The 26,642-nt window shown below is 40.3% G+C and overlaps 3 protein-coding genes across 4 annotated transcripts; 2 read left to right on the forward strand and 1 right to left on the reverse strand.

Moving 5' to 3' along the window:
* The first annotated feature begins 1,434 nt into the window (after nucleotides 1–1,434).
* Nucleotides 1,435–9,492, forward strand: atp6v1c2 (ATPase H+ transporting V1 subunit C2). Its single transcript, XM_062523026.1, has 13 exons — nucleotides 1,435–1,556; nucleotides 2,140–2,308; nucleotides 3,130–3,197; nucleotides 4,128–4,210; nucleotides 5,150–5,244; nucleotides 5,429–5,520; nucleotides 5,670–5,768; nucleotides 5,873–5,941; nucleotides 6,540–6,632; nucleotides 7,474–7,561; nucleotides 7,757–7,854; nucleotides 8,515–8,644; nucleotides 8,766–9,492. The coding sequence occupies exons 2-13, from the start codon at nucleotides 2,180–2,182 to the stop codon at nucleotides 8,859–8,861; spliced, it is 1,140 nt and encodes a 379-aa protein (XP_062379010.1). The 5' UTR covers nucleotides 1,435–1,556; nucleotides 2,140–2,179; the 3' UTR covers nucleotides 8,862–9,492.
* A 2,048-nt stretch (nucleotides 9,493–11,540) lies between these two features.
* LOC134067638 (protein disulfide-isomerase A6-like) lies at nucleotides 11,541–17,652 on the reverse strand. The gene is made up of 13 exons (XM_062523019.1): nucleotides 17,523–17,652; nucleotides 16,791–16,929; nucleotides 16,520–16,577; nucleotides 16,261–16,387; nucleotides 16,010–16,116; nucleotides 15,721–15,869; nucleotides 14,870–14,984; nucleotides 14,441–14,581; nucleotides 13,915–13,999; nucleotides 13,529–13,601; nucleotides 13,026–13,184; nucleotides 12,610–12,706; nucleotides 11,541–12,116 (listed from the first exon to the last, which is right to left on the reverse strand). Exons 1-13 carry the CDS (start codon nucleotides 17,536–17,538, stop codon nucleotides 12,048–12,050), a joined length of 1,335 nt encoding a protein of 444 aa, XP_062379003.1. The 5' UTR covers nucleotides 17,539–17,652; the 3' UTR covers nucleotides 11,541–12,047.
* Nucleotides 17,653–19,411: 1,759 nt separating this feature from the next.
* On the forward strand, nucleotides 19,412–21,675 carry ccr6b (chemokine (C-C motif) receptor 6b). 2 transcript variants are annotated; one of them, XM_062523027.1, is made up of 3 exons: nucleotides 19,412–19,495; nucleotides 19,764–19,834; nucleotides 19,923–21,675. In XM_062523027.1, exons 2-3 carry the CDS (start codon nucleotides 19,832–19,834, stop codon nucleotides 21,051–21,053), a joined length of 1,134 nt encoding a protein of 377 aa, XP_062379011.1. In that variant the 5' UTR covers nucleotides 19,412–19,495; nucleotides 19,764–19,831; the 3' UTR covers nucleotides 21,054–21,675. The 2 variants fall into 2 exon arrangements, with proteins under 2 accessions (XP_062379011.1, XP_062379012.1); XM_062523028.1 differs by lacking the exon at nucleotides 19,764–19,834 and having other exon boundaries at nucleotides 19,428–19,495.
* Nucleotides 21,676–26,642: the final 4,967 nt, after the last annotated feature.

Raw genomic sequence — 26,642 nt, forward strand, 5'->3', positions numbered from 1 at the left:
CGCTTTTGTCCAAAGTGAAAATTGTATAGCCTATACTGAAAGTGTGAAATGTCGCTATTAACAATGTTTTGGTAGCCAAAGTCTTCCTTTATCAATAAAACATTTTGTAATATTCTCCTGACACCCCATAAAGCTGAAGAATATAAAGCAAGGGATTTAAGACCATTCGTCTTTACAGAATCTCCCCAAATCGTCCAGATTCTTGGGTCCACACTTGTGCATTATCATCCTTTGACTCATCCCATTGCTTTTCAATGGACTTTATATCAGGGGATTGAGATGGTAATGACCGCAGATTGATTTTATGTACATTAAACCATTTTTGTTTTGATTTGGATGTTTGTTTTGGTTCAATGACCTGATGAAAGACCCAATCATGACCCACTTTTAGCGTCTTGGCAGAGATTGACAGATTCACTTTGAAAATGTTCAGGTTTTTCTTAGGATTAATGATACCATGCACCTTAATAAGGTTCCCAAGACCTTTGGGAATAAAAACAGCCCCACAATATATCATAATAATTCTAGGCATGGGGTTCTTTTAGTCATTTCATATGCACAGCAAAGTCTTTCTTGACAAAGAGGACAATTTCCATATACAGTATCTAACAGAACACACTTCCATACAAACTCACTGTACCTTCAGTAACTCCTGCTATAGACAATTGTAATTAAATGACTCGAAAGGCCTGGCATGCCCTCTAAATAGTCCATTAGCAGTGAGGTCCCTTTTAAAGATTGTTTGGGCGACTTCTGTAACTCTCCAATAGTGGTTCTTATGGATGTTTCTGCCTATCTTGCCATCCTCCATATTATGTGTGGGGGCAAGATGGGGTCTTTGCCCACGCATGATTGCCACATTTCCAGTTGATAATAACCTTTTAATTATTGTTTAAACTGGCATTTTCAACAAACTACATTCCAATGTGTCAATGAGGTGATGGGGCGGCTGCTGCAGTGCAAAAGCACAAACAAAGGTGTGGCCCCTGAAAACTACTCCCCAGTTTCTGCAATGTAAACGAGTCTCAGATTTCAGAGTTCAGAATATTAATAAAGAATAAAAAAAATAGATAAAAAGAGTTAAATACTCAGCAGCACTGTATAAGCATTCAGCTTTAGATGTTACAGAAATGAAACTGTAGACATTGGCACATAATGCAATGCAATGACCTCAACAAGGCAATAATTAGAAAGTTATGGCTATGACTAAACATGAATGTACAATGGCAATGAAAGCATCTGCTGCCCTAAAGCTGGCTCATAAACGAGCAAATTATGTAAAATAATGAACTAAGCGAAATGTATCAGGCTATAGTCCAACACAGGCTCATATGGACAAGCAACTTGAGCGTCAACCTGAGAGGAGGGGAGACGTGACGGATGATACAGTAGCAACACACAGCAGCTTTCTAATCTACACTGTGATGCAACAATGCTTAACCGCAGGCCATCGCTTCTGTGTGGACTCAATCTTGTTTAATTCACCAGAACCCTCCAACGGGTAATTCTAGTTTTTCTAGAATTACTCGCTTCAACATGGAACACTTTCCTTAAGGGTAAGATCAGCCACCTACTTTTATTACATGGTTTTAAGGCATAGACGTGAATGGACGCTTGTGATAGGCTACATGGAAAACCATCACCCAAATGTGCAACAATTAGACAAAGGCCTAATGCAAAATAGTTTTAAAAGATCGTTAAGGAACAACGACTTCCATTGGTCAAACTGTTTCATGGAAAACGTTTGGTCAAGTGAGACGAACTGACCGCAAGTTGCCGGTGTATTGTTCCTCTCATTACTTCGTAATTGTTCCTTGATGAACTGAGTCCGGACCTCGACGTTTTTTTTGCGCGTATTCACGCGCGCATTGCGATGTGACAAAAACATGGGTAACTGATTATTAAGAATGTTTCTTTCATCTCGGATCTCTATAAAGTTTGAATATATGGTTTACTAGGACCTTAACAGAAATACTGTTGAAGACAGTCGGAAACCTAACTCAACTGTCAAATGTCAAGGCTTAAAATTTAAAAGGCAACGCCGGGCACCTGTTGTGTATCACCTTTAACAGTCTGTTGGATGCACAAAGGGTGACAAGTAGCCTACATCAGTGGTGACATTTCCCATTTCTAAATAAGGAGGGAGGAAGGCTGCAGAAGCAGCAGTTTCGGCGAAGTTATGACGGAGTTCTGGCTGGTGTCTGTCCCTCTGGACAAGAACAGTTTGCAGTCAACGGAGAAATTGAAACGTGCTGCATCCAAAGCCAGTCTAGCCTCAAGCTTCAGGTTCCCAATACCAGATCTGAAGGTAAGAATGCGTTAAATGCCTTTATCCTAAAAATGCATCTTTAACCATGTGGGCGGCTAATTGCAATAAATTAGATCAGGTAATTCAAGGTGAGATTATTTTATTGTATAGAAGCATGCTTTGAGAGAAAGCAAAAGTAGGCTATGACAGCTGAATCCTGAATACACAATAGTGTAATCCTAAGTACACAAGGAATAAAAGGCTCAGCAGTATATTTCTTGAGGTCAAGAGTGTCAAGTTCTCTTTGCTAATGAAGCAGCTGTCTCATATTGCGTCTCTAAAGGACCACTGGGCAGTTTTGCTATACGTTTGATGAAATCTCCTCACTTGTAGCTTAGTAGCTTCTGTTTTGAGTCCTGAAAGCAGACGGTGAGTATAGCTTGTAGGCTTTGGACTGAGTTGTGGGGCCAATAATACAGCAGACAAGTTCATTTCTCTATTCTGTTTTCCCAGCCTTTAAGATAATTTGTTGGGGTCACACCTATGCCATGATGTCCTTATTACACTTCACAAATGGCTATTACTTAACCTTCTTGGTTGTGAAAGAGCGAGTGCTCACAGACTGGTATGGACTATATGCAAAGCTCATCCTGATCTATCTTGTTTGCATCCTGCCACCTCAGTATCATGTGCTTGAATGGTGGTGTGCCACTATCAGCTGACTGCTATAGGTTCAGTGTGATCTCAAATAAATATTTACTGAGTGAAAACTAGTAGCTACAGAGGACTGCCAGCGTCTGATCAAGGCAGAGTTTGTGTTCTGGGGATGTTTCAGAATGTAATATAATGTGGTGCTGAAGACTGAACTGTTGCTCTGTAAGGTGGGCACTCTGGACACCCTGTTGGCTCTGTCGGAGGACCTCTCCAGGCTTGACACACAGGCAGAAAGGTAAACACACTCCTGAAAAATTAGACTGACCAAATTCATCATGTTATTAGTTCTACTTTGATGTGGCATCGTAGATGCATTTTACAATTTCTGCTGAATTGAAAGGGTAGAAAGATATATAGTATCTAATTCAACACCATTGATTACTGTCTTTTACAAAGCTTGCACATTAATAATCATAAGGCTTTTGGGTGGAGTGAATACTGTAAGTGAAGACATGGATCCCTCCTTTCCACTACTTTATAATTTCCTTCCATCCATATTCATGACATTGGATTGGAAACATTCATATTTGGTAACAGCCCAACTCTGCTGATTGAGTGAGAGGGAGGGCTGACATGTCTACCAGTTAGATTCGTTTCATGGCCTAGACAGGACACCAGGCCAACTTGTGTGAGGTCTCTCAATAGCTGCTTGTCCCATCGTGTAAATGTGGAGTTCCCTGTTTGAATTCCCCCGGCTACTGTACCACAGTTATCAGCAACAGGGACACTCAATCTACTGGTCTCCAGTTTCAAGAGCGGCGACACAATGTTCCATCTTCCACCATTCCACCGTTTGCACTGGACACCTCTTCCTTTTTTTCCTCTGATGGAAAACAGAAATGTTTCCTCCTCTTGTTTGTCCGCATCATAGTGTCACTTAAGAACAAGAAGATGGCCTCATGCTCACATCAAATGGGCCCAATTGGCGGACAAAAAAAAGAGCCAAATCTCTTGATTGCTTTTACTCTTGGACTATTGTTGACAAATTCTCTTTTGTTTCTTTTTTACCATTATATTATATGAAAGAATAAACCCTATATCTACGATCATCATTATAGTAGGCTACATGTAGAGATTATAACCCAACCAGGGCACATCTCAACAGGACTAGGCAAAGCTGGCACATTAATGGACCAACTCATTCTATGCCCTTATTCCGCCTCAGTGTGATGCGGAGAACCTCCCAGTGCATGGCCGAGGTCATGGAGCAGACGGACAAGCTCCTGGAGAACGCCCTGGCCAATGGAGGTGAGTGGTACTGTAGGAGCCCAGAGGGTTCCACATGAAGTGGGGCGCAGAGGAAAGTCATTAGCTAAGAGCAGAGAGGCACGGCATCGAGCTGGCTCTGACTCATTTGGAAGCACCCTGGTCAAGGCAGCAGATCCTATTACATTTACATCGCTGTTTTACAAGGTTAGGTCAAATTGATCTTGATCAAGGCTCTACCCTTTTGTGCTGTGACAGGCATGGCTATGGTCAAAAGCAGGAGGTGGTAATGGCATTTTTGATGTTTGCAGAATCAAGCATGTGTCTGTTTTGAATGTCTTTTTCAACCCACATGCATTTTTTCCATGACAGACCTGCAATGAGCCATTATTACTTGGACTCGTACTATCATTCGTTATTAAGTATTTCACTGAACAGTTTCCTGCGTTATCGTTCATAATAGCTGCATCGAGGAGTTTGCAAATTTGTATCCGTCATTTGGGGAATGTGTATCATATCATTTAGGCTGTGATTTTTTGTTTCAGCTGGGTTTTAGACTTTGTGTCCATTCAGGCATACATATAATGTTAATGGTAGATTTCTGTTGCAGTAATTCATAAGAGCTTTGATGTGCCATATAGTTTAACATTACATTAACCGTTTCTTTTGTCTTTTCTTATAAATCTTTACCTTACTTTTTTCTCACACTAACCCAAAACGAATGCTCACCCACTAGAACACAGGGGCCCATGCAAAGTGTCACGGTTGCAAGCCTACTTCCAGAACTTGCTGGGTATTTTGGAGTGTGAAGTGTGTGTGATTCCTTAAATGTATCACTGCATGTTACAGTAACACAGAGTGGAATGTGGTGTGCCCATGCTATGTCCTTCTGTGCATGAGATTTGGCATTCGTTTGTTTGTGTTGTGTGCCATGTTGGACTTTGGGGACGGACTGACACCTGTCTCTGTCTTGTCCATCAGTGGACCTGGTCAGTTACGTGACGCGTTTCCAGTGGGACAGGGCCAAGTATCCCACTGCTGTACCTCTCAAAAGTCTCACAGAAATCATCTCCAGGGTAAAACTGAAAGTCTTTTACTGGTATAATTAATGGAAGTTGAAGAGAATGCATCTGCAGATTTTAAAGATGCATGCAGTTTATCAGTGTTTGAATACATTTTGTTGTATTGTATGAATGGTTTTGTATATGTCAAGTCATGTGACTATGGGTGGTTTATGTGTTGCCGTTTTGTGTGTTTCAGCAAGTGTCTCAGGTAGAAGCAGAGCTTAAGACTCGAAATGCCACCTATTGTAATGTGAAAGCCAGTCTGCAAAGCCTTGAACGTAAAACAGAGTAAGTTTTTAAGCCTGTTTCACTTACATTTCTGTGGACTGGCTGAAGCTTTTTTAAGTTGATAAAATATACTAATAATAATAATACATGAATTGCTGTCACATTGACAGAGAAAACATAGTAATTGGTGGATGTTTCCTTTCACATAGAGGGACCTTACAGTCTCGCAACTTAACTGATATTGTGAAGAAAGAGGACCTGGTTTTGGGCTCTGAATATCTCACCACTTTGCTTATAGTTGTGGCCAGGTCAGTGAACCACTCACACATGTGGATGTGCTATGTCTTTATTTATTTCTTTATTTTATTTTTCTTAAGCTGTACTCCATGTTTATGTCTGTGAATGATTTCAGGGCTAGCTATAACCAGTGGGAGCACACCTACGAGTCCTTGTCTGAATTTGTTGTCCCTCGCTCAAGTCGGTGAGTTTGTTTTGCATTTTTGTTTTCGTCTAATGAACACTGTCTAATGCGCTGGCCGATCACAACATGTAAAATCTTGTGTTCATGAGCATCAGCCAGTAGTACCGAGTGATCATGTTGGTGGCGCTGTTGCCACACAGAGAAGGGCACCTTGCACGCCGCAGTCCAAAAGCTGAGCCAGGAGCCAGTGTAAAGTTACTGGCGGAAAGGAAGAGTGTGTCTGACCGCAGTCTGCTGCCGGTGGCGGTCTCAGTTGCGAGTCTTAATTCCTCTCCTGACCACAAGCCTGGGCTATCAAGGACCAAGGACCACACTCTGTGGTCTACATTACAATTGGCCTACATGAGGAAAAAGAATATAAGATGCCATTATCGTTAATTTAGATTGTGGATATGTATTTCTACTATATGGGTGTATCACCACTGTATTTTTATGCCTTTGCTTTTAATGCCTTTGTTTTGCTTTTACAGTAACTGTTAATTACTTACATTTTCTCCATGATTCATATTCATTACTTTCATTACAAGTGTTAAGATGGAAAAACTGTGATGCTATGAGCCATGAAACAATGACATTTCCACTTTCATTGATGTTGCAGAAAAATACTGGAAGAACAAGAAGGGGCTATATTCACTGTCACCCTGTTCAAGAAAGCTGTGGGTGAATTTAAAGCTAATGCCATGAAGAACAAGTGAGTTATTTATAGGCAGTGGTCGAAGAGTCTATTAAAGATTATTTCCTGTCCTTTCCCAACCACTTTCCCTTGTTCACCCCTTGATGGAAAACATGAGGTCTAGGAAAGATGGGAAGGTGAATTCATAGATTTAGGAAAGAGAACCATACGAATCCAATTGCACTTATTAATGATGTTGCTGCCAGAAGGAATCGTGAGATTCTTTCTTACATTTCATCAGATACAATATATCAAAATAAGATTAGAGAAAATATTGAAGCACATTTCCTAAGCATCCTGAGAATTCTGTTAGCTCTCATTTCACTCAGTGAGGAACCTTCTCAAGCAAAAGACTGTCCACCACAGCCATGGAGGGATCATGAGCCACTGGGCCCCTGGGCACACACATGAAAAGCATGCCACCCCTGATTTTGAAAATGAAGCCCTTAAAGGATGACTTCTGACAAGTTTTGTGGAAAGAAATGGACAGACTTACAAATATATGCATATCCATCAACAGACTCAAGGCATCTTGCTGTGAAAAAGAGAAAAAAAAAGCATGATTATCACACATAGCATAAGCTGTGTTATTTAACTGAGGGGCCCCATTCAGATATCAGGGATGAATATATAACCCATGGCCTATGACTGAGGGGCCCTTTTAGGACATATCACACAACACAACAATGACCGAGGGGCTCAATTGAGATATCAGGGGTATAGAACATAGTAGCGAGTAGCCACTTCACTGAGAGGCTCGGGCTTCTGGGCCCCTGGATGTCTCTCTCCAACTGCCCAATCAGATGCTTGATACATAGGGATGGCTGATTACTAACTCAGTGTGTCATGGTCCTGACAGGTTCGCAGTGAGAGAGTTCAGCTTGGAGGAGGCAGAGAGACAGAAACAGGAAATGGGGCGCCTCATTGTGGACAAGAAGGAGCAATACGTAAGTCTGACAAAAATAGGCTTAAAATGAGTGTATGCACATCAACAAAATCAGTATAGCTCACCACAAATAAAACCAACAAATAAATTGTATTGGTAGTGGTTTGCAAGAAAACTATTTAGCTTTTCATATTATAATGATGTAAAAGAAGGAAGCATGTGAAAACTCCAATCAAATGAAATGCATGTCCCATAGGGAACCTTTGTGCGCTGGCTCAAAGTGAACTTCAGCGAGGTCTTTGTGGCCTGGATACACCTGAAGGCTCTCAGGGTGTTCGTTGAATCTGTTCTCAGGTAAAGTTATTTATTTTCCTTTCAGTCAACAACAAATTACACTCATACCCTCAAGCATCTCATAAATAGGCTACATCAGTTAACTAGTTAGCGTAAGATCCAGTTGTAGACTGCTGGTAATGATAATGCCAAGTGCTCTTCGTTCTAATAGTTTTGAGTCTTTCAAGAGTCTTAAGGCATATCTATTCAATATGCACTTAGTCTATTAGCGTTTCTTATGATTAAGGTTTGTATGTTATAGCGTTGTTTTGTTTCCATTAAGCCATTGATTAAATTGACATTTTTATTATTGCTTATTATTATTCCATAGTTATTGTTATTAATTGATTGAATGACTTTGTTTATTTACTATTCTCCCATTTAGTCACTGTTTATTGTTTTTGTTGCTATTCTCTTTAGTCGACACTATAATCTGATCAACTGCTAAATGTAGTGATTGTGTTGTTTTGTTTGTATGTCGCTTTGAACAAAAGCGTCTGCTAAGCAACATAACCATAACATAACCGTCTATTAGCAAGTTTTAAACCAAAATTCTATTAAATTCTTTTAAGGTTTGAGAGGAAAAGACTAAATATCCAGTACTGTATGTTGAAAAAAAGTGCTGGAATACAAAAAATGGGTATGAATGGAAATCTACAGTATTGGTTTGTTGCTGGACAGGTATGGTCTGCCAGTCAGTTTCCAGGTGATTCTACTCCAGCCAGACAGGAAGTGTGTGAAGAAGCTCAGAGAGCTGCTCGGCTCGCTGTTTACCCACTTAGACCCTGCAGCTGCTGCCAGCAAGCCTGACGTAAGTGGCCTGATGTATTCACGGACAGAGACACCAATCAAGCTGGTTGTTAATACATTGGTAAAGTAAGACGGTGTTCTCTGAAATCTAACGTTGTTGTTTGTCTCCCTCTACTGGTTAGCTTGGACTTGACATCCCCGGAGTGAGCACAGCACAGCAGGAATACTATTCCTACATCTGCTACTCCATCAACATCAACTTAGTAGACCCAAGCTAGCAGCAGTGTGTGGAAAACATCTCAGGACATTTCATCCATGGAAAAGAAACTTCTTTTTATCACTTGCACATTAACAGTTCACTGGCTGTTTTTCCCAAGAAACGTTACTCAGTGTTGGCATGTCACCATGCACTAGAAGTCTCAGTGGGTAGGTACATTGGATATTCATGAACTCGAATAAAGAGTGTCCAAAGTACAATGACAGTGACTGGTCACTAGTCTATAGATTTGTTTTTTGATAAGTACTGACAATGATGTACGCAAATATGGAATGCAGTAGAAAGGATTTCACTTTAACCACTGGTGAACATTTGTGTTTGATAAATCCCAACTTGATGAATCCCTCTATTTCAATACAGAATCAGCTTTGGTGATATGTAAGGTGGTGGCATACAAGTTGGTCATCTAGCACATTTTAATGGGATTTCCAATAGGCCTGTCGTTAATTCCAACTACCAGACAGTATAGTCTGTATATATGTACATGACTTGTATAACCATTCTTATACATTGCTTTGGCATGGTATTGCTTTTGCTTCATTCCAACCAGAATCTCAAATGGTTCTACCTGTATATTAGGCTACTGTATATACTGTAGGATTATTAAGTTGGCATTTTTAAAAATGTGACCACACGTGCAATAATGTGAGCTAAATAGTTATAAAATCCACACTCAAGGATTATTGGTAAATCATATTTTGTAAAAAAAAAAATCTAAATAAATAAAGACAAAATAAAAATGAATATGGGCTCTTTTTGCAGGTTTCGTTACGTTTGTTTCATGTACTGGTATACATAAGGGCATCTATGGTAAGGTACAGCATAACTATAGGCCAGTATTTTACCAGAGAAGCACAGTGATAAAATAACAATGTCATACATTAAATTCACTGTGTTTCTAATTGGCTACAATAGAGTTGTGTGAGTAGGTGCACTCTTTGTGTTTGTTTTCAGTTTACCATGAGGGATGTGAACACCAAAACTATTTGCTGAATGTAAAAAAATCTGTGTGTATTGCCTTATACTATTCCTTTAACACAGAACTCCTAATCTGAAGTAACTTTAATCAGGACTGACGCCTTTTGAGCTATGTTATTAACAGAACAAGCATTTACATGTACAAACATGGGGGATGTTTTATCCAAAGCATCTTGTACAACAGGTGACATTAGTTCACTCCCACAAAGCCATGGTGCACTGAGGAGGCGAGGGGTCTGTGTGTATGTCGGTCAAGTTCAAATATCAACAATCCTTCTCCAGTATCGCTAACCTCATCTTGAGCTTGTCCCAAACATGTTTTACATGCTTTCATGTGTTTGCATATACTACAACTGTTTTGACATGCAAACTCAACAGGAAGTGTGTGAGGCTTATGCTCTCGCAGAGGTTACAAAGTCTCATATCTCTTAGTCCTTATGGCTTCTTTGTATATTTGATATGATGATAATTGAGATTTATTTTTCATTGTTCTTACTCTGTTTTTAATGTTTGTTAAGTTCGGGTTTGGTATGACCAGGTTACCATTGAAGGGAAGTGTCTGCTAAATACTGAAAGGATATTTTAATGGCTCAACCTGGTAAGGGGCCTTACTGTTCAGTGATGAAGATGTAACATGTGTGGTAGGTCAGGTATCAGGATATTTGCACATTTTCAAAATACAAATTGAATGACTTTTAAGACCTTTTAAAGACCTTTTAATTCTAAAAAATAATGTGAATCGCATTAGTCATTGTCATGGGATGGGCAGGTAAAATGCAACAACTGCCAAACCTGAAGAAGTGCTTTAAGTACACCTTATATTGAAAATGTTTTGGCCTACATTAACTTATGAGAAAATTCTGTTCTTTGAAAAATCTTGTTGATATCAAGGACTGGCACAACCCCCCCTCATGACATCATGGCATTGCTATCACTAACAGGAACTTGTTTGCATGCATTTGTTTTTCCTTCATCTCTCACTAGGATTATGGGTTTAGCTGAAATAACTACTTTTCACTGCTGTTTGTATTTAACGTTAAACAGGATTATGGAAAACAGTTTGAGTAACATTGCGAGATATTGATATGTGCTCTCCGAGTAGCCTACCATTTAGTTGAAGTTATAAACAGGAAGGCTGTGAAAATGTATGTTAACCACCTGCATTAGCCTACAATAATGTAACTTCCTTTGTCAGCTTATGAACAAACTACTGTAACTAATTTGCAAATACCTGCATTACTTTAACGTAATTTTAATCTCCTAATCGTTTTCCACATCCTTCCCCTGACTGTTACCTTTGTAAAGGAGCTCATTAATGGTCCTCACTCAAGGAGCCAGACATTCTGAATGGAGATGGGAAATGAGAGGTCAACAGTGCTGGTGTTAGAAGACTTGTGGCATTAGGCTTACTACGCATTCCATCATTCCCGCTTGCTAATATGTTTTAAATGAAAGCAAGGGAAATGGATCCTGCGTTGTGACTGGTTGAAAACTTTTCAGATGGCTCAAAGCTAACTGTGCAGTGTGCACCAAGTCAAACTCATAAAGAGGAGGAAAGCCTCCTAGTGTACTTTGAATGTCAAAAAACACAGTTAATATGCAATACACTGAGACCCTGGGTATACTGCCCGGGTTACTCAGGCATGCAAATAAGCAACATTCAAATAATGGTGTCAGTCTAACCAGACAGGGAAAAACAAAGTTTCAACCGTTTCAAGCCGCTGGCCAGATTTATTAACTTCCTTGATTGTGATGAAATATCCAACAACATATTAAAACAAAAATGAACAACTTTAAAAAGCTAAAAAAAAAACTAAACAAAACAAAACTCTTCGCCAGATTTTCAATGTCTACAATTAGATACAGCTTGAAACACATTTTCTGTATCAAATACATTCTGCTAGTGTCTGCTAGATGCAGAGCACCAATAAATATGGGCAATTTTGTCTGGGATGGAATTAAGGCATTTGTGTTTTCTTTAAACAGGTACCCAAATCAGTCTCCTCTGTCCCCTAAAGTTCTTAGATAATCCCTTGAGGGTCCCAGGCCTCACACAATGTATAGAGGAGACTCCCATTCGCTCACACTGTCTTCATAGTGTATGATATATCTCTCATCTGCTGGTTGTGGAATGTCATGGTGCCCCTCTTCCATAGGAGAGAGGTATGGGCTGAGCAGAAGGTGTGCTGTGGGACACCACATCTGGGACTCAGAGCTCTGTTTTCTCAAGGTCATCAAGGTCCACATCACTGAGGTCAATGTCATCCTCCTCTGGAAGCTGGAAGAGATTAAATGTGTTTTTAGCTCAAACATATCGAATACACTCACGCTTGGTAATAATGGCTATAATGGCTTTATAATAAAAGCTATGACTATACAAAAAGTCCGATTGCTAAATTATTATTCTGTTCAAGTGTTGGCTTAAACGGACCAGTGATACAGGGAGGGGTTCATTAGGTGGAAAACCAATGATCTACAGAAAAGTTCTCCCTTGGCCATAAATGTGCAATTTCTCAGATGAACTGTATGACCTGTAAGACCTTTTTCCTGTTTGAGGTTACGGTTACGGTTATTAGCAGACGCCTTTGTCCAAAGCAACATACAAACAAAAACTTGTAAAATCATGGTAGGCTTATCACCATGTTTGAATACACAAATGAACACTTCGCACTTCCTTATACTGCTTTGACTAATGGTTAACTTCATTCAACATCGACTGGCTGTGATATTCAGGTGCAAAGCACAGTGAGGCGAGGAAACGTCCCACTCACCACTCCGTCTTTGCCATCCCAGGGCTCGACTGTGTGGATCTTTGGTAGAGCTGCTCCACCAACTGATGATGTGGAGCCCCGTCCAACAGACAGGTCTCTACAATGGCACCAAGAAAAACAATTCCATTAGCAGAGAGAATACTGTATCTGATTGATACAATACACCACCACCAACACCTCAACAGAGGATTGGCTACATTTAGCTTCCGCAACCCAGTTCAGTGCCAGTTTGCAATGAATATGTAGCCTATTGACAGCGAGTAAACTGATTTCACAGCAGCTAAAATAGTACCAACGCCATGCATCGTCACTGCTGCTTGTTTCTCCATTACAACAGCACTAAACTCCAGAGAGACAGGTTTGGCACTTCACTGAGAGGACTCCTCTAAAACTGTTGATAAAGAGTAAAGACTAACCTGAGGAACTCGTGGATGCCCGCCTCGCTGAACGAGCCCTTCAGAAGGGCAAACTTCATTTTGCGGGCGTTAATGGCAGCCATCGCCGGGTAGCCAAAGCCACCGATACCAAGTGAAGACTCCAGATCCATTTGAGCTCCTGCTTCAGTCCACAACCACCTAGGGAGCAAGAAACCATGAAAAAAAGGAGATAGAAAAATAGAAAAAGTAATATAAGAGATCACAGAAAAAGGATGAAGATAATATATAAAGGGCGTAAATCACCAAAACAGGAGGCCCCAATCTAAATGGCAGTTGAAGTGTAAAGCAAAGTTCTCACGCATGAATTTGAACTACTGTGTGCCATGTGGGATCACTGAGCTGTCTCATTGATGTTTGTGCCAACAGTATTAAATTAGCAAACTCATTCTGCCTAGTTATCAAATTAGCTTTAGATAGACTTTAGATTTTGCCCATTATTTAAATTAGGGCGCAGAGCCAGAAAACCGAATGAAGATACTGACCCCCATGCCTTCTGCTTGTACTTGTCAGCCATCTTCATCATCACCTCCAGGTAGCCATTTCTTCCTGCAGCACCTAAGGGATGAAGGTCGTTCAGACAGTTAAGCTCAGGTTTCTTTGAGCCGCCTTCCTCAAAGCTCATAGTATAATATTATGAAATATCAGCTGACAATTAGTAAGAGGAAGAACATTCTTAGCAATTCATGCGGACAATGAGTGATCAATAAGAATCGACACTTGGTAAGATGAACAAAAGGCATTTCCATTCATTTGTACTTTTAATATGCATTCCCATTTTTTTTTTGGAAAAGTGATATCCTGTTATCCTGCTTCCTCAAACAAGATGTGCATCTATTCAACCCTGGAAGGGGAGTGCCGGGGATTTTACCTGTATCCAGGATGTGAGGAAGCACAGCGATGATGCACAGCTGATTATCCTCACAGGTTTTCTTCAGGACATCCTCTTTAAGAATCTAAAGTGCACATCAGAGTAGAATTTCATAAATGATCGTGCTTTAACAAGTACAACGTTTGTATAGGTCTAGTTTTCTCTGCACCTTCATAACCTTCTAAACAGCCATCAATGCCTACTTTAAAATAATAGTGCTAGTAATCTATTGAGAGAATTAGCTGAAACATGAAATGCACTAAAACTTTGTTTTGTCAGCGAGTCTCCTTTAGTTTTATTTCCAAGGAGACATACTCATGAAAATATGCATCTGTAGAGCTTAAGTTGCTTTGCATGAAAGAGGCTCCCAGCAGAATAGATAGTGTCCATAGATAGTGTTTTCTCTTGTCCCTGAGCCAGTGCTGGAAGACATGTGCAGTCAATGCCTGCACATTGCCCTAACATTGGACACATACACACGACATCCACACACTGATGCACAAACACTTGTTAGTCCTGTGTGTACCTCGAGCAGTTCTGGAGGGGGAGCATTGGCAGAGTATAGGTCCAAGGCTCTGGCAACGATGTCTGACCGTGTGCGTCCTCCTTCATAATCAACAGGCTGCTCTCCTTTGACAAAAACTTTTATGGTTGGGTACCCACGAACCTGAAGACAACAGAGAACATAAGGGAGAGAAACAAAGAGATCATTCAGATATATAGATACTTAGATAGATAAATAGATACTTTATTAATTCAAGGGAAATTCAAGGTCCCAGTAGCTTAAGGCACCACACACAACATACACTACAATGTAAACAGGATGATAAAAAGAGAGGCCATCTCAAAACTAATTCAAGACACAATTTGTGCTCTTGGGTCTGTTGAGCTTCTGAAAGAAGTCACACTTTCATCTGCAACTGATCAGAGGAACAGTTTAGCTGATGCAGCTCACCCCATAACGACTGGCTAGGCCTTGATGTACAGTGGCGTCCACGGTTCCCAGCTTCACTTGTCCCTTTGTCTGCTCATTGACCTCTGAAGCAGCTGCTGCCCATTCCGGCTCAAGTCTGCAGGAGTGGTATGCTTAATGTTAGCGACAAGTCTATCAAATCTTCCCTCCACTGAGATATGAAGTATCCATACAATCGAAATCTGGTAAAGGACTATTCAACACAGTTTTCCCAGCTACAAGTTACACACCAACTTAGTCTTGAGAGTCTTTCTTTCTAGTATCAACACAACATTCAGTCACCTTTGTTCTCATTCTACATATGAGCTGCCCACCTTGCAGCACATATAAACATGTCATGACCTACATCCTTTTGATATGACAAATTCTTATCTTAACGGCAAAGAATTTCACTGAAGGTCTATATAACAATAACATGATATGGCCTTTCCCTACTGAATATAGGCCAGTGGTTCCCAAACTTTTCTGGCACACTACATGTCTCTCTCCATCCAAGGCACCCCTATTTTTTATTAACCTCACCTTCTCACAGCATTAGTATGAGAAGGTGAGGTTTAACCCATTTTGTTTTGTTCAAATGAATCACTCTCTTTAATTCAACTCATTTAATAGAACTTTTTAAAAAATAGTGAACATAATCAGGAATACGCCTTCAACTAAAGTGCATAAAATGTCTGTACCTATCACAACTGTAATTTCTTTTTAATGACTGATTAAAAAGCCTTGCACTATTCAGCGGCACCTCCGCAGCACCTCAGTGGCACCTCTGAGCATGCGTCATGGCACCCACTTTGAAAAACCCTGGTATAGGCAACCTGATGTTAAGGACTCACCTCTTGCAGTGGCCACACCAAGGAGCAAAGAACTCCACCAGCCAGGACCCTTCTCCATGTAGCACCAGCCGGTCAAAGTTGTCCTCAGTGAGCTCCACAACATCTTTTTTACCTCCTCCTCCTCCTCCTCCACCACCACCACCACCACCCTAAAAGTACAACAACATTCAAACCCATACAATGTTGATGATTATTTGCAATTCACATTACACACAGCAGGATAAAGAGACATAATAAGGACAAAAAGAATCTGTATGAAGTTATTGAGATTCCAAAGAGCTGAACGTGCCTGTCTGCTTTGACCCGAGCTTCCTGATTTCCCACTCAGACGCCCCTTAACCAGGGACCGAAGGGCTGTGAGGGCTCCTTCCACTATAGCTTGACTAGTGCGTCCACCTTAAACCAGGTGGGCAAAGGCAGAATGATGGAGAAGTTATTGGAGGAGCGGGGGAGGGGAGAGTGTCAATACAAGGCTTTGCATTTGGCATGTGTGTGCTGTGAAGTTTGTTAGAGGCAATAACATGACAGTGCTTTAATTACCTTGATAATCTTCTGGCTTGTTCTTATTGGCTCCAAAGACCTTGATAGTGGGGAAACCCTGGATGCCATATTGGCCACCCAATGACTGATGCTGATCAGCATCAACAGCGCCGACCTTCACAACACCCTAAATAGTGCATTAGTGTGTTAATACACTAGATACCAGCAGCTTTCACTTGTTGATTACGTATCTGCACTACTGTAAATCAGCATAATGAAAATCAAAAATAAATGAACAGCTGGGATGTCTTGATATTACCTTTAGGGCTGTGGCAGCTTTCTTCCATTCAGGAGTGAGGCTTTGGCAGTGACCACACCTGTGGAGGCAAACATGGGTAGCTGTGACTTACAAGCTATGAATCATCACGAGAGTATATTTAACCAGTGAATACATTATAAAACCCTATCAGTGTGAAATATCCTAATGTGAATAGGCTACAGGTGATCCAAATGCAGGTTTCAAATTCTATAACGAGCTGGTAGGCAAAGAACGTGCTGCAGGCCTTTGGACAACACAACAAGACACTCACCAGGGGGCATAAAACTCAATAAGCCAGAGGCTGTCACTCTGAAGGACTTTATTGAAGTTAGACGGGTTTAGCTCCACCACGTCGTCACTGGACGAATAGAAGGCATGAACCGTCAGGAAAAGAGTGCATGCCAACACACCTAGGGATAAGAAATGTTGAGAGAAGTCAACTCTTACTTTAACGTTACCTATTGATTTCTGAAGTGGGCGACTTCACCAGCTTCTCTACTGAATGAGCTGAATAGAACTGGTTACCCAAAATGTAGCATTGGCTAATGTATGCTAGAGTGGATCCATCTGGAGGACTTCACCTATCAACATTAACCTAACGTTAATGTAGTCGACACATGGCATTTCTGGATTGGTAACGTTAAGATTTCAACTTTACGTTGCATTAACTTTACCTGACCTGTCCTAGTTAAGTGAACACACTTTTGAAAAATCTATCTTTGAGTGTGGAGATACATCATGTTAATTAGCCTAACTGGTCAGAGAAAGACCGCAGAGGTAACAAGATGAACAAGACCACCACATTTGAACGAAAGCAATAAAGAATAGAAATTAACCTTAACCATAAACATTTGCGTACTTTAAATGAACGTAAAGATGAATGTTGGTCTATTAACAGTTAACTTAACGTTAGCCGGAGACCTGTAACGTTAACGTTTTGACGAGTCTATGTAGCATAACTACATACTTGCAATCCAGAATTCAATAATAGAGTTACTCGTACCGTGTGAAGTCCTCATAGCTTATGGTCACGTTTCCAAAGATTAAGTTAGAATTGTAGCATCCCAAACAGCATGGAAATGTTTGGCGCTGAGGGACTAGTGCACGGGTGGTAAGAACTAGTGAACTTACCGTGTCTTGCGCTGATTGGTTGTCTTTCGAGTTTCTCGTCGTCATCCAATCAGGAGTGGACGAGTAGTTGCCTTCTTCATCAACCAGGACATCGTTGTTAAAAGATGTCTATCGCAGGCTAGGGTGGAAGTGCTGCGTCTGGTAGAAGGGTATTTTATTAGAATCTAAGAATTACTGCCCAAAAGTTTCAATATATTTTATTCAATAATGGTGCCTGTATATTTACACACATCACATTCCTTAGCCTATTCTATGATTGGCTAATATCTGAGCATAGGCCTACTAGCCTAGTAGTGCAACTCATTAAATTAATTTATGAGCAAGCCTACAAGTCGACTAATTTGTTCTTGGTTAGCTCTCCATTTCTGCCTCTTTAAGACCAGTGCATGACGTGTAGACAACGTGCGATGACCAAATATTGGCTGTTTAATTACTTAGGCCACATTGATACATTATTTTCCCCTCTTCCATGAGACATGTCTTCCACACGCCCCCCCCAACATTTTTAAATCAATTGTGCACACTATTGCTATGTATTGCATAGTAATATATTATACACCATTTGAAAGCTTCAGAATCCATGCATAACAACCTTTCATGTAACTGCAGGCCTATTGTCAAATTAATCCCATGTCTCAATTAAATTGAATAAAAAAATACCGTTTACACACACAGACAAGACAAGACCCGGTGCTAGGGCTCTTCACAAGACATGGTGTTAGGGTTGGGTTGTGTCTTTAAGTCATAGTGACCTAAATGAAATGAAATGTGGGGCTGAAATGTGATCAGTTCAGACATGCTTGTTATCTGGCAGAGAAAAAAAAGACAATGGCCACGTTTCCCAGATTTGTTAAGAAGCTCTTAAGAACTTCTTAGGTGCGCTCTGAGAAAGTTCTAAGAACGCTCCTACTGTAAGAAGTTCTAGCACTTAAGAGCCTCTTAACGAATCTGGGAAACGCGGCAATATCAATAACAATCTAGCCTCTATAACTCTATGTCAGTACATCACACAATTCTTATTGTTTCCAACTACAGGATCTCTAACTGCAGGGTTTCTAATTAAGCATTAGAGTGACAATAGGTGGGAACAGTGCCCTCTGTAGGCACAGTGCAATGTTAGGGGGCGGGGAGCCTAGAAATGGCCCATCCCAGATCATGTTAAACAGCTTAAACTTTATATTTTGGTAAAACATTCCCTCTAGATATATATATGACAATATTACATATGAATATGAAGAATAGGATGTGCATTGCCTCCTCTTAGCCTGGGGTATACATGCTGCCTTGTGCGCAATTTAATTTGTTCATTTCATTCCATGGACCTGATTTTTGCCTCAAAAGGCACATTCGTAAACCACACATCAAATACGAGAAAATGAATGTCTGGTGCCCAGGTCTGGCGTTTGCCAGGCTAGCCTCCTCTTTCCCATGGCCTAAACTTAACTGAACCCCACCAATGACAAATGATCAAGTGACTCAATATCCAATAGATGTAAATATGGAAATGAATTACAGATATTTATTTAAAACAATATATCTTTTTTACAGTAAACTATAACACATTTAAACGATCTACTTATTGCATAGGCTAATGTTTGTTTGTCTTGACTCGACTTGTCTTGCGTGGGTGGCCCCTGGATAGAAAGTGTGCTCACAGCTGAAAACTCATCAGATAAGTCAGCCTGCAGGGGGGAGGCGGGTGAAGTTTGTCAGCCACAAACACAGGGGCAGTCAGCGTATAAAAAGATCAGCACAGCGGAACAACTGATAGTAGACACATTCTCTTACCAGAGGATATCCTTCAAACATAATTTGCGGATAGCCTTCTAGTAACTTGGTGCACAGGTAAGAGTCTTGGTTTTAGATTTTTTTTGTCTATTGCATTTACCCATTTTATAACTGAGATGAATGTTGGCTGTACAATATGTAATATCAGGTAGATAGGCACTTCATTGCAATTATAATGCAATGATAAATATCCCTGTAAATACTTGACATGTACATACTGCACTACACATTTGTGTCTAGTGACAGTGTCTGTTTTGTGTAATGTGTGATAGGTGTCACAGTTATTTGAAAATGAAACTGTGTTTCTATCTTTTTAAAACTTCAGGCACTTAAAAAAAAAAGAAAAAAGACAGGAAACAAAGACAGACCTGATTCACATTCTTTGAAGATGTGATGGTAATGTGAATGCACCATTACCTGTGAAAATGTCAGTAGCCTACCTATATGCAAAATGTAACATGCAACCTTTATTTCTGACTTGCAGATGGATTCCTATCCAGTAAATGCAACGGAAGATTATGATTATAATGATAGTGATACTGATTATGATCTAGATTATGATCCAGATGGAGTTGTTGTGCCATGTAATTTGAACAGCAACCGGGGCGTGGGGATAACCATAAATACATACATTTATGCGCTTATCTGTGTCTTCGGTCTTCTGGGCAACGTCATGGTGATTGTAACATACGCGTTTTACAAGAAAGCCAAGTCTATGACTGATGTCTACCTTCTGAATGTGGCTTTCGCTGACCTCATCTTTGTGATAGCTCTTCCTCTGATCATCTACAATGAGCATTACGACTGGCACATGGGCACAGTGGCATGCAAGCTCCTGAGGGGGGCCTACAGCATCAACCTGTACAGCAGCATGCTCCTCCTGGCCTGCATCAGTGGCGATCGCTACGTGGCCATCGTCCAGGCCAGGAGGTCTTTTGGTAACCGCTCTCGCTCTCTGGTCTACAGTCGGGTCATCTGCCTCAACATCTGGTTCTTTGCTGTAATCCTGTCCATTCCCACCGTCATCTACAACCAGCGCGTTGAGGAACATGGGACTTTTGAGTGTACCTTCAAATTCGATGCCGACGACACAAGCACAGCGCGGCTGATGAAAGTGCTCCTTCCCAGCATGCAGGTGTCTGTGGGGTTCTTCGTCCCGCTGCTGGTCATGGGATTCTGCTACTCCAGCATCCTGGTTATTCTCCTCCACACTCAAAGTTTCCAGAGGCACAAGGCAGTGCGTGTGGTGCTGGCTGTGGTCATCGTGTTTGTTGCCTGCCACCTGCCCTACAACGTGGTTGTGCTTTACCATACAGCCTACCTGTTCAAGGAGAGACAGTGTGAGACAGAACAAATTATATTGATGACCATCACGGTGACCAGAAGCTTGGCCTACCTCCACTGCTGCCTCAATCCTATACTGTATGCTTTCATTGGGGTGAAGTTCAGGAACCATATGCAGAAGATTCTGGTTGACTTATGGTGTCACGGAAAGAAGTACCTTTACACAACCCGTCAAACCACGTCAAAACAGACGTCTGAGGTCTATGTATCAGCCCCATGCAAGTCACCTGAGGAGTCCAACGACGCACACCAATCATCATTTACAATGTGAGACACAACCCTTACAGTGTCTGTAATTCTTTGCAATGGCATGTTAGCATTGACTATGTATGCCCCAGATGTGTGGCTAAAAGACTTGGCAAATGTGACAAAGTTATGTGCAAGCATGTTCAATAATGGAAGTTTGTTGTCATGTAAACATGCTTCCATCACATCTTTTAATGTGAAGAGTGTTATTGTGAAACTTTAATTTTTTTGATACGGTTTTATAGTTTGAATGTTTTTAATATGTTTCTGCTTTGTCAAAAATGTATGTTGTGTCTGGACACACTTCTGTGGACCATGAAAGGATTTTTGCATAGGTGAATAACCATAAACATACCCGCCACTTGATCATTTACATAAAACCAGTGTCCAATAAACATGTACTGTACTGTGTAACTGGTCTCACAAATTTCTATTCAGGAAAAAAACATCCCAGATTTGCATGTGTAAATGATCAACCATTATCAATGGAACCACTGTTGTCATCTCACTATGCCATTCTTATTTTGTTTAAATTTTGTATATATTCTGTTTAACTAGGCCTATGTGCCAGAGACATATTGTGTCATGGCTGATTCTGTAACAAAAAATGATTTCTTGAAAGTGCACTTAAATAAACAGCTAAAGGTTTGTATAAGCTAAAGGTTTGTCGCCCTTTACTTCAGTCATTCTGTTTCATTTTAATGGCATTATTATACACAACCAGCATACATTTTGTGGCACATCCCTGCCAACCATTACCTGCTCAAATAATACCTGCTCAACAGCTTCAGGCGTCTGCAATGACTGAATTTCCTTCAGTCTCCCTTTTTTCAGTTCAGTAGGCCTATACAACATGTCAATATGTTATCATTGATATTTACTGTACCTATACCTCTGCCTAGAGGTTACGTTTTCATCGAGGTTTGTTTGTCTGTCTGTTTGTTCCTAAGATAACTCAAAAACTTATGGATGGATTTCAATGACATTTTCAGGAAAGGTCTGAAATGACCCAAGGAAGGATCCATGAGGTGCTTGGCGGAGGTCTGCGCTCTCGGGGTGCTTTTCTAGTTAGAATAGTTGTGCTGAAATGTGACAGGTAAAGTTCCCTCCTTTGTGATCTAAAAGCAAAAGAGGAAGGATTGACTTTTAGAGCACGGAAAGTCTTTGTATGAATGAAAATACATGTTTATGCCATCATATTTTAACATAATGATGTTATAGCAAAAGTATCTAGTTTCTATGCTGATAAATGTAGGGTTGAGATCCTAAAATCACAATTCAACTGAACAGCAGATGAGATAACACATAACTCCACTGACAGATGAGACAATTCAAAACAGACCGATCAACTGCAATTGGAAGATTTGGAACTGATGCCCATGTTGCTTTGATGTTTATGTTAAAAATCAACGAGAACGTTTCATGGTCTGTTTATCAGCAGATAGCCTACAGTATCTACGGAGCACATCCATGCCTCCTGTTCACATTCACATGTTTTGGAAACTACACTCTGTGTGCAAGTCACAGCATCATTATTTCTGTTGTAGGAAGTTAGCCTCAAACAAAATAAGCCCACTTTGTATTTCTGTTCCTTGTTCCTCGTAGAGTTGGTAGATTGGTTTCATGCGAGGTCATATGTTGACAACAAGCAGCATTTGCCATGAGATAAAACACAGGACCAAACAGGCATAGGTTTGGCATAGGCCTGCTGCCTGCATCCACAGTGAATAAAAGTTTGTGGAAAAGACTCATAATGGCATAAACAACAGTTTTGATGTCTGGAGCCTTCACACAAGCCAACCGCTATGTGATGTAATCACATACAATTGTCAAATGCCATTCACACTTGTCATGATGAGCAATGCTGTAAAGGATTATGGTGTGGTTGGCTTGTGTTAAGACATCAGAGTTCCCATCTGATCATGATAAAAGAGAAGGATAAGCACCTGCAACTTCCCACAGCAGATCAAAAGGACAAACTGAAATGGAAAACAATACATTCTAATGGCCTGCCAAACTAATGAAGAGGGTTTCAAGAATAATCTGTGTACAGTGTACTCTTCAGACACAATTTACCCAGCATGCATTGTATGACCATAAAGGAAATGCAGTGACTTTTTTCATATGCTACACCCTGGGGGCATGTACTTGGGAGCTCACGGACATGCCCCCATATAGAGTAGTGCTGTAGCTGCCGAACTACATTAGCTGCTGGCTGCAGTAACTGGGTAACCGATTGTTTTCAGGATTTTTTGTATTGAAAGTAGGCCTACTCGGTGACCTCGAGAAATGGAGATCTAGTGAAAAGTTGATAATACAATTATTTAATTGATGTAAAAGTGTGTGGCACATATGCTACAGTATACATACATACAGTAGATATACATACTGTATATACAGTGGGGAGAATAAGTATTTGAACCCATGCTTAAGTTGACTAAAAAGAGGAATATAAAATTATCTTTTGGAAATTGATCTTATGCTTTAGTTAAAAAAAAACCTTTCAAGACACCAACTTTCTTTGTGAATTAAGAATGTATTCTGAATACATAAATGTTCTTCCTACCGGTAATAGGGTAACTGGAAAAAAACATCATGCCATTTTAAGGAAGAACATTTATTTATTTACGATACATTCTTTTTCATTCACAAAGAAAATTGGTGTCCTTAAAGGTTGGACTCTTACAAATTTTTTTCAAGCATTAAGATCAATTTCCAAAAGATGATTTTATACTCCTCTTTTTAGTCAACTTTAGCATGGGTTCAAATACTTACTCTCCCCGTAGCGTAGGCCTTTGACATACAGTACATTTTGAAATCCATTGATTCATAATGCATGCTAGGAGGAGCTGATATCATAAGACATCTCAAAAAGAGTGCATTTATTTGCAAATCTGAATACAAGACCATGGTGAACATGTTGGTGTAGTGAAATTGTCCAGATGACCAAATCCCCAGTAGGAGTAGGGATAAAACACATAAGATAAAAGCACTGACAAATGAATGAGAACAATCAATGTGGCACTGCATTAACAAAACTACAGGGTGATGGACTAAGGCAATCATACCAGTAACCTGCCTTATCTGCCTGTGTGCTGCTGCAGGTGTTGAATAGAGAGAGGGAAGAATTTGTTTTATGTCTGTGTAAGATGCACAGGAACTGCCAAATGGCAACATCTTGTACTCCAACTTGAGTGGATGTGCATATAATGTGATAATGTTTGCAAAAAATGTGATTCTACTGAACTGAACTTCACCCCGACTTACTATTCACAATCTTTCTGTTGTTTATTCTCTTTGATCGAAAGGTTACCATGCCAACAGCTGATGGAGAATGATAGAATGACAGATATAATTTCTCTATTCTGAACTCAGAAAGTACTCTTCTGCAGGCTAAAAGCGAAGCGATAACCATACCTGATGATAGCTTCTGGAAGTGAAACTTGACTTGTACTTCAGTTCTTTCTTACAGCCCACTATAAGCATAGGTTTGGGCTTTGAGATTAAAACACACTTTGAGGTGAAAGTACAGACAAAATTTCTCAACAAATTTGCAGCAACTTGCACAAAATACAAATTAATATCACACAATTTCCTAAACCATTACAACATGTATCATGTCATGTACATGCAGTTTTAAACTTGCAATATAAGCTGACAAACAATAGATATAATTTGCTGTCAGTTTCGATGTAGCCAAATGTAGGTGATGTCGGGTGAGTTTCAGATAAGCAGCAAACAAGTAGCCGCATTAACACAATTGACAAATTGATGTACAAACACAAAATATTCTGATGCTACAAGCATCATCAACTCAAATCATCTTGTTGTTTGGCCTGATATCAAGTCACACTAATGTCTGTTGTGTACAGATAGGCTGTTTGTGGGTGAACATTTACAAAGCAAACCGAAAAAAGAGTAGGTGTGGTTATAGATAAGATCTACAGTTGGTTAAAAAGTAGGACACCTATCTTGTGGTGCTCTATAAACAAGCATCTTGTTTGAAAGTTCATGCTTTGCTGCAGCAAACAAGAACAGCTTTGTTTTTAAAAAGGCCAGCTGTGCACAGATGCACTGGGCATAAAGCACCATCATCTCATGTTTTGGGGGGTTTCAGTTTTATGTTGTAAAGATAGACCAGGAACACAAATGGAAAGTAATGGAATTCTCTTTATTTGGGTACTCATCAGACATTATTGAGTAGCCTGGCTGTAGATGGCATGAATACTGCTGTGTTGAACAGCAAAAACAAAACTGCATACAGATGTGACGGCTAGCGGACCTTGTTCCTCTGTTCCGGGTCCCTGGGTATACTCCAGCGCTACAGTATATGCAGCAGCAGAACTAGTTCAGCTTGCATTCACATGTTCATGTTCCTGGTGTCCTTGTGTGACAACAGAATTAAGTGCAGTCCATCCTGTCTGTGAGATGGACCTTCAGACCCAGTATCCTCTCTGGCCAAATATCTGCAGTACAGTCTTGAGTGGTACTCCCCTGCACCAATGTTGCCACTGGTCTCTTCCATCAGGTATTTGGCTATATGTAACGGTCAAATTATGCTGTATGTTTTTCTTTTACTGCTTGCTATTCTTTTCCTCACCATAGCAGTGAGGGTGACTGTCAAAGTCATAGGAATTTGTTTGGTTCCACTAAATAAGTGTAATCATTTGAAGATTGCATCTCTTTTCTCAGATATGGAGCCATTATGTTCCTATAAATTCTGAACAACTGCTTGGTTAGCCACTGGGGAGGGCATCTTCATCATCTTGCAGATCTAGCACAGAAAGATATCCTTAGATGTGGAGACCTTTTTGAACGTTCAGTCCCCCACACACACCTATCTCTGTAAAACCTCAAAGTAGGCCTTAAGAAAACAACAAAGCTTAATTTTTCAGACAGATTATAATCTCTCTGGTCTCTCTGAATTGGCCTATATGGACTCCTCTCATCTAAAATGGTGTGGATGCAATTGGCTCAACTTTCCAGTTAAGATAAAGTGTTACTTCACATACGCCACTTCTAGTTCATTATGTTGTAGTCTGGTATTTTGTTAATGGCATATAGATTTAAAATGTTTTTCAACAACGCCCTTGAATCTGATCACAAGTCCAATAGATCATACCATTACCTACCACTAGATGGCCCCATTCAGCAACACTTTACACAATGCTCAGCCCCTCTCTCTCTGGTCCAGAGCTCTTTCATTGGGAACACATGCCTTTCAGCCCTGTCCCTCCATAAATCACAATTTCCAGTCATTTCTTGTCATCCAAGACCCATTCTTATTTCTCTCAGGCTGACTTCAGAGCTCAAAGAGAATGCACCTCTTACCCCACTCCAGTGATTAAGCATCAGCCATGGCCATCCTATTCAATAGTTGGGACGTTGTATAATATACAAACAAAAATAAAATGTGATCATCTTCAAATATCGTAAACCTATATTGAGTTGCAGAAAAGCCCACAGACAACATATCAAACATTGAAACTGACGAATTGGACTATTTTGTGGAAAAAAAATATTTGTTCATTTGGAATTTGATGCTGAAGGTGGGAAACTTGCAATGCTAAAAAAAACCCAGAAGGAACATTTCACAAGTAATGAGGTTAACGGG

Source organism: Sardina pilchardus, chromosome 20, assembly GCF_963854185.1.
Source record: "Sardina pilchardus chromosome 20, fSarPil1.1, whole genome shotgun sequence".
In the NCBI taxonomy this organism is placed as follows: Eukaryota; Metazoa; Chordata; class Actinopteri; order Clupeiformes; family Clupeidae; genus Sardina; species Sardina pilchardus.

Coding starts and splice junctions, on each gene's coding strand:
- atp6v1c2 (XM_062523026.1), top strand. CDS start 2,180: ATGACGGAGTTCTGGCTGGTGTCTGTCCCTCTGGACAAGAACAGTTTG. Junction 5,245..5,428: donor TCACAGAAATCATCTCCAGG/GTAAAACTGAAA, acceptor TGTGTGTTTCAG/CAAGTGTCTCAGGTAGAAGC. Junction 6,633..7,473: donor GCTAATGCCATGAAGAACAA/GTGAGTTATTTA, acceptor TGGTCCTGACAG/GTTCGCAGTGAGAGAGTTCA.
- LOC134067638 (XM_062523019.1), bottom strand. Junction 15,870..16,009: donor GCTCGGGTCAAAGCAGACAG/GCACGTTCAGCT, acceptor TTGTACTTTTAG/GGTGGTGGTGGTGGTGGTGG. Junction 14,582..14,869: donor GCCTAGCCAGTCGTTATGGG/GTGAGCTGCATC, acceptor TGTTGTCTTCAG/GTTCGTGGGTACCCAACCAT.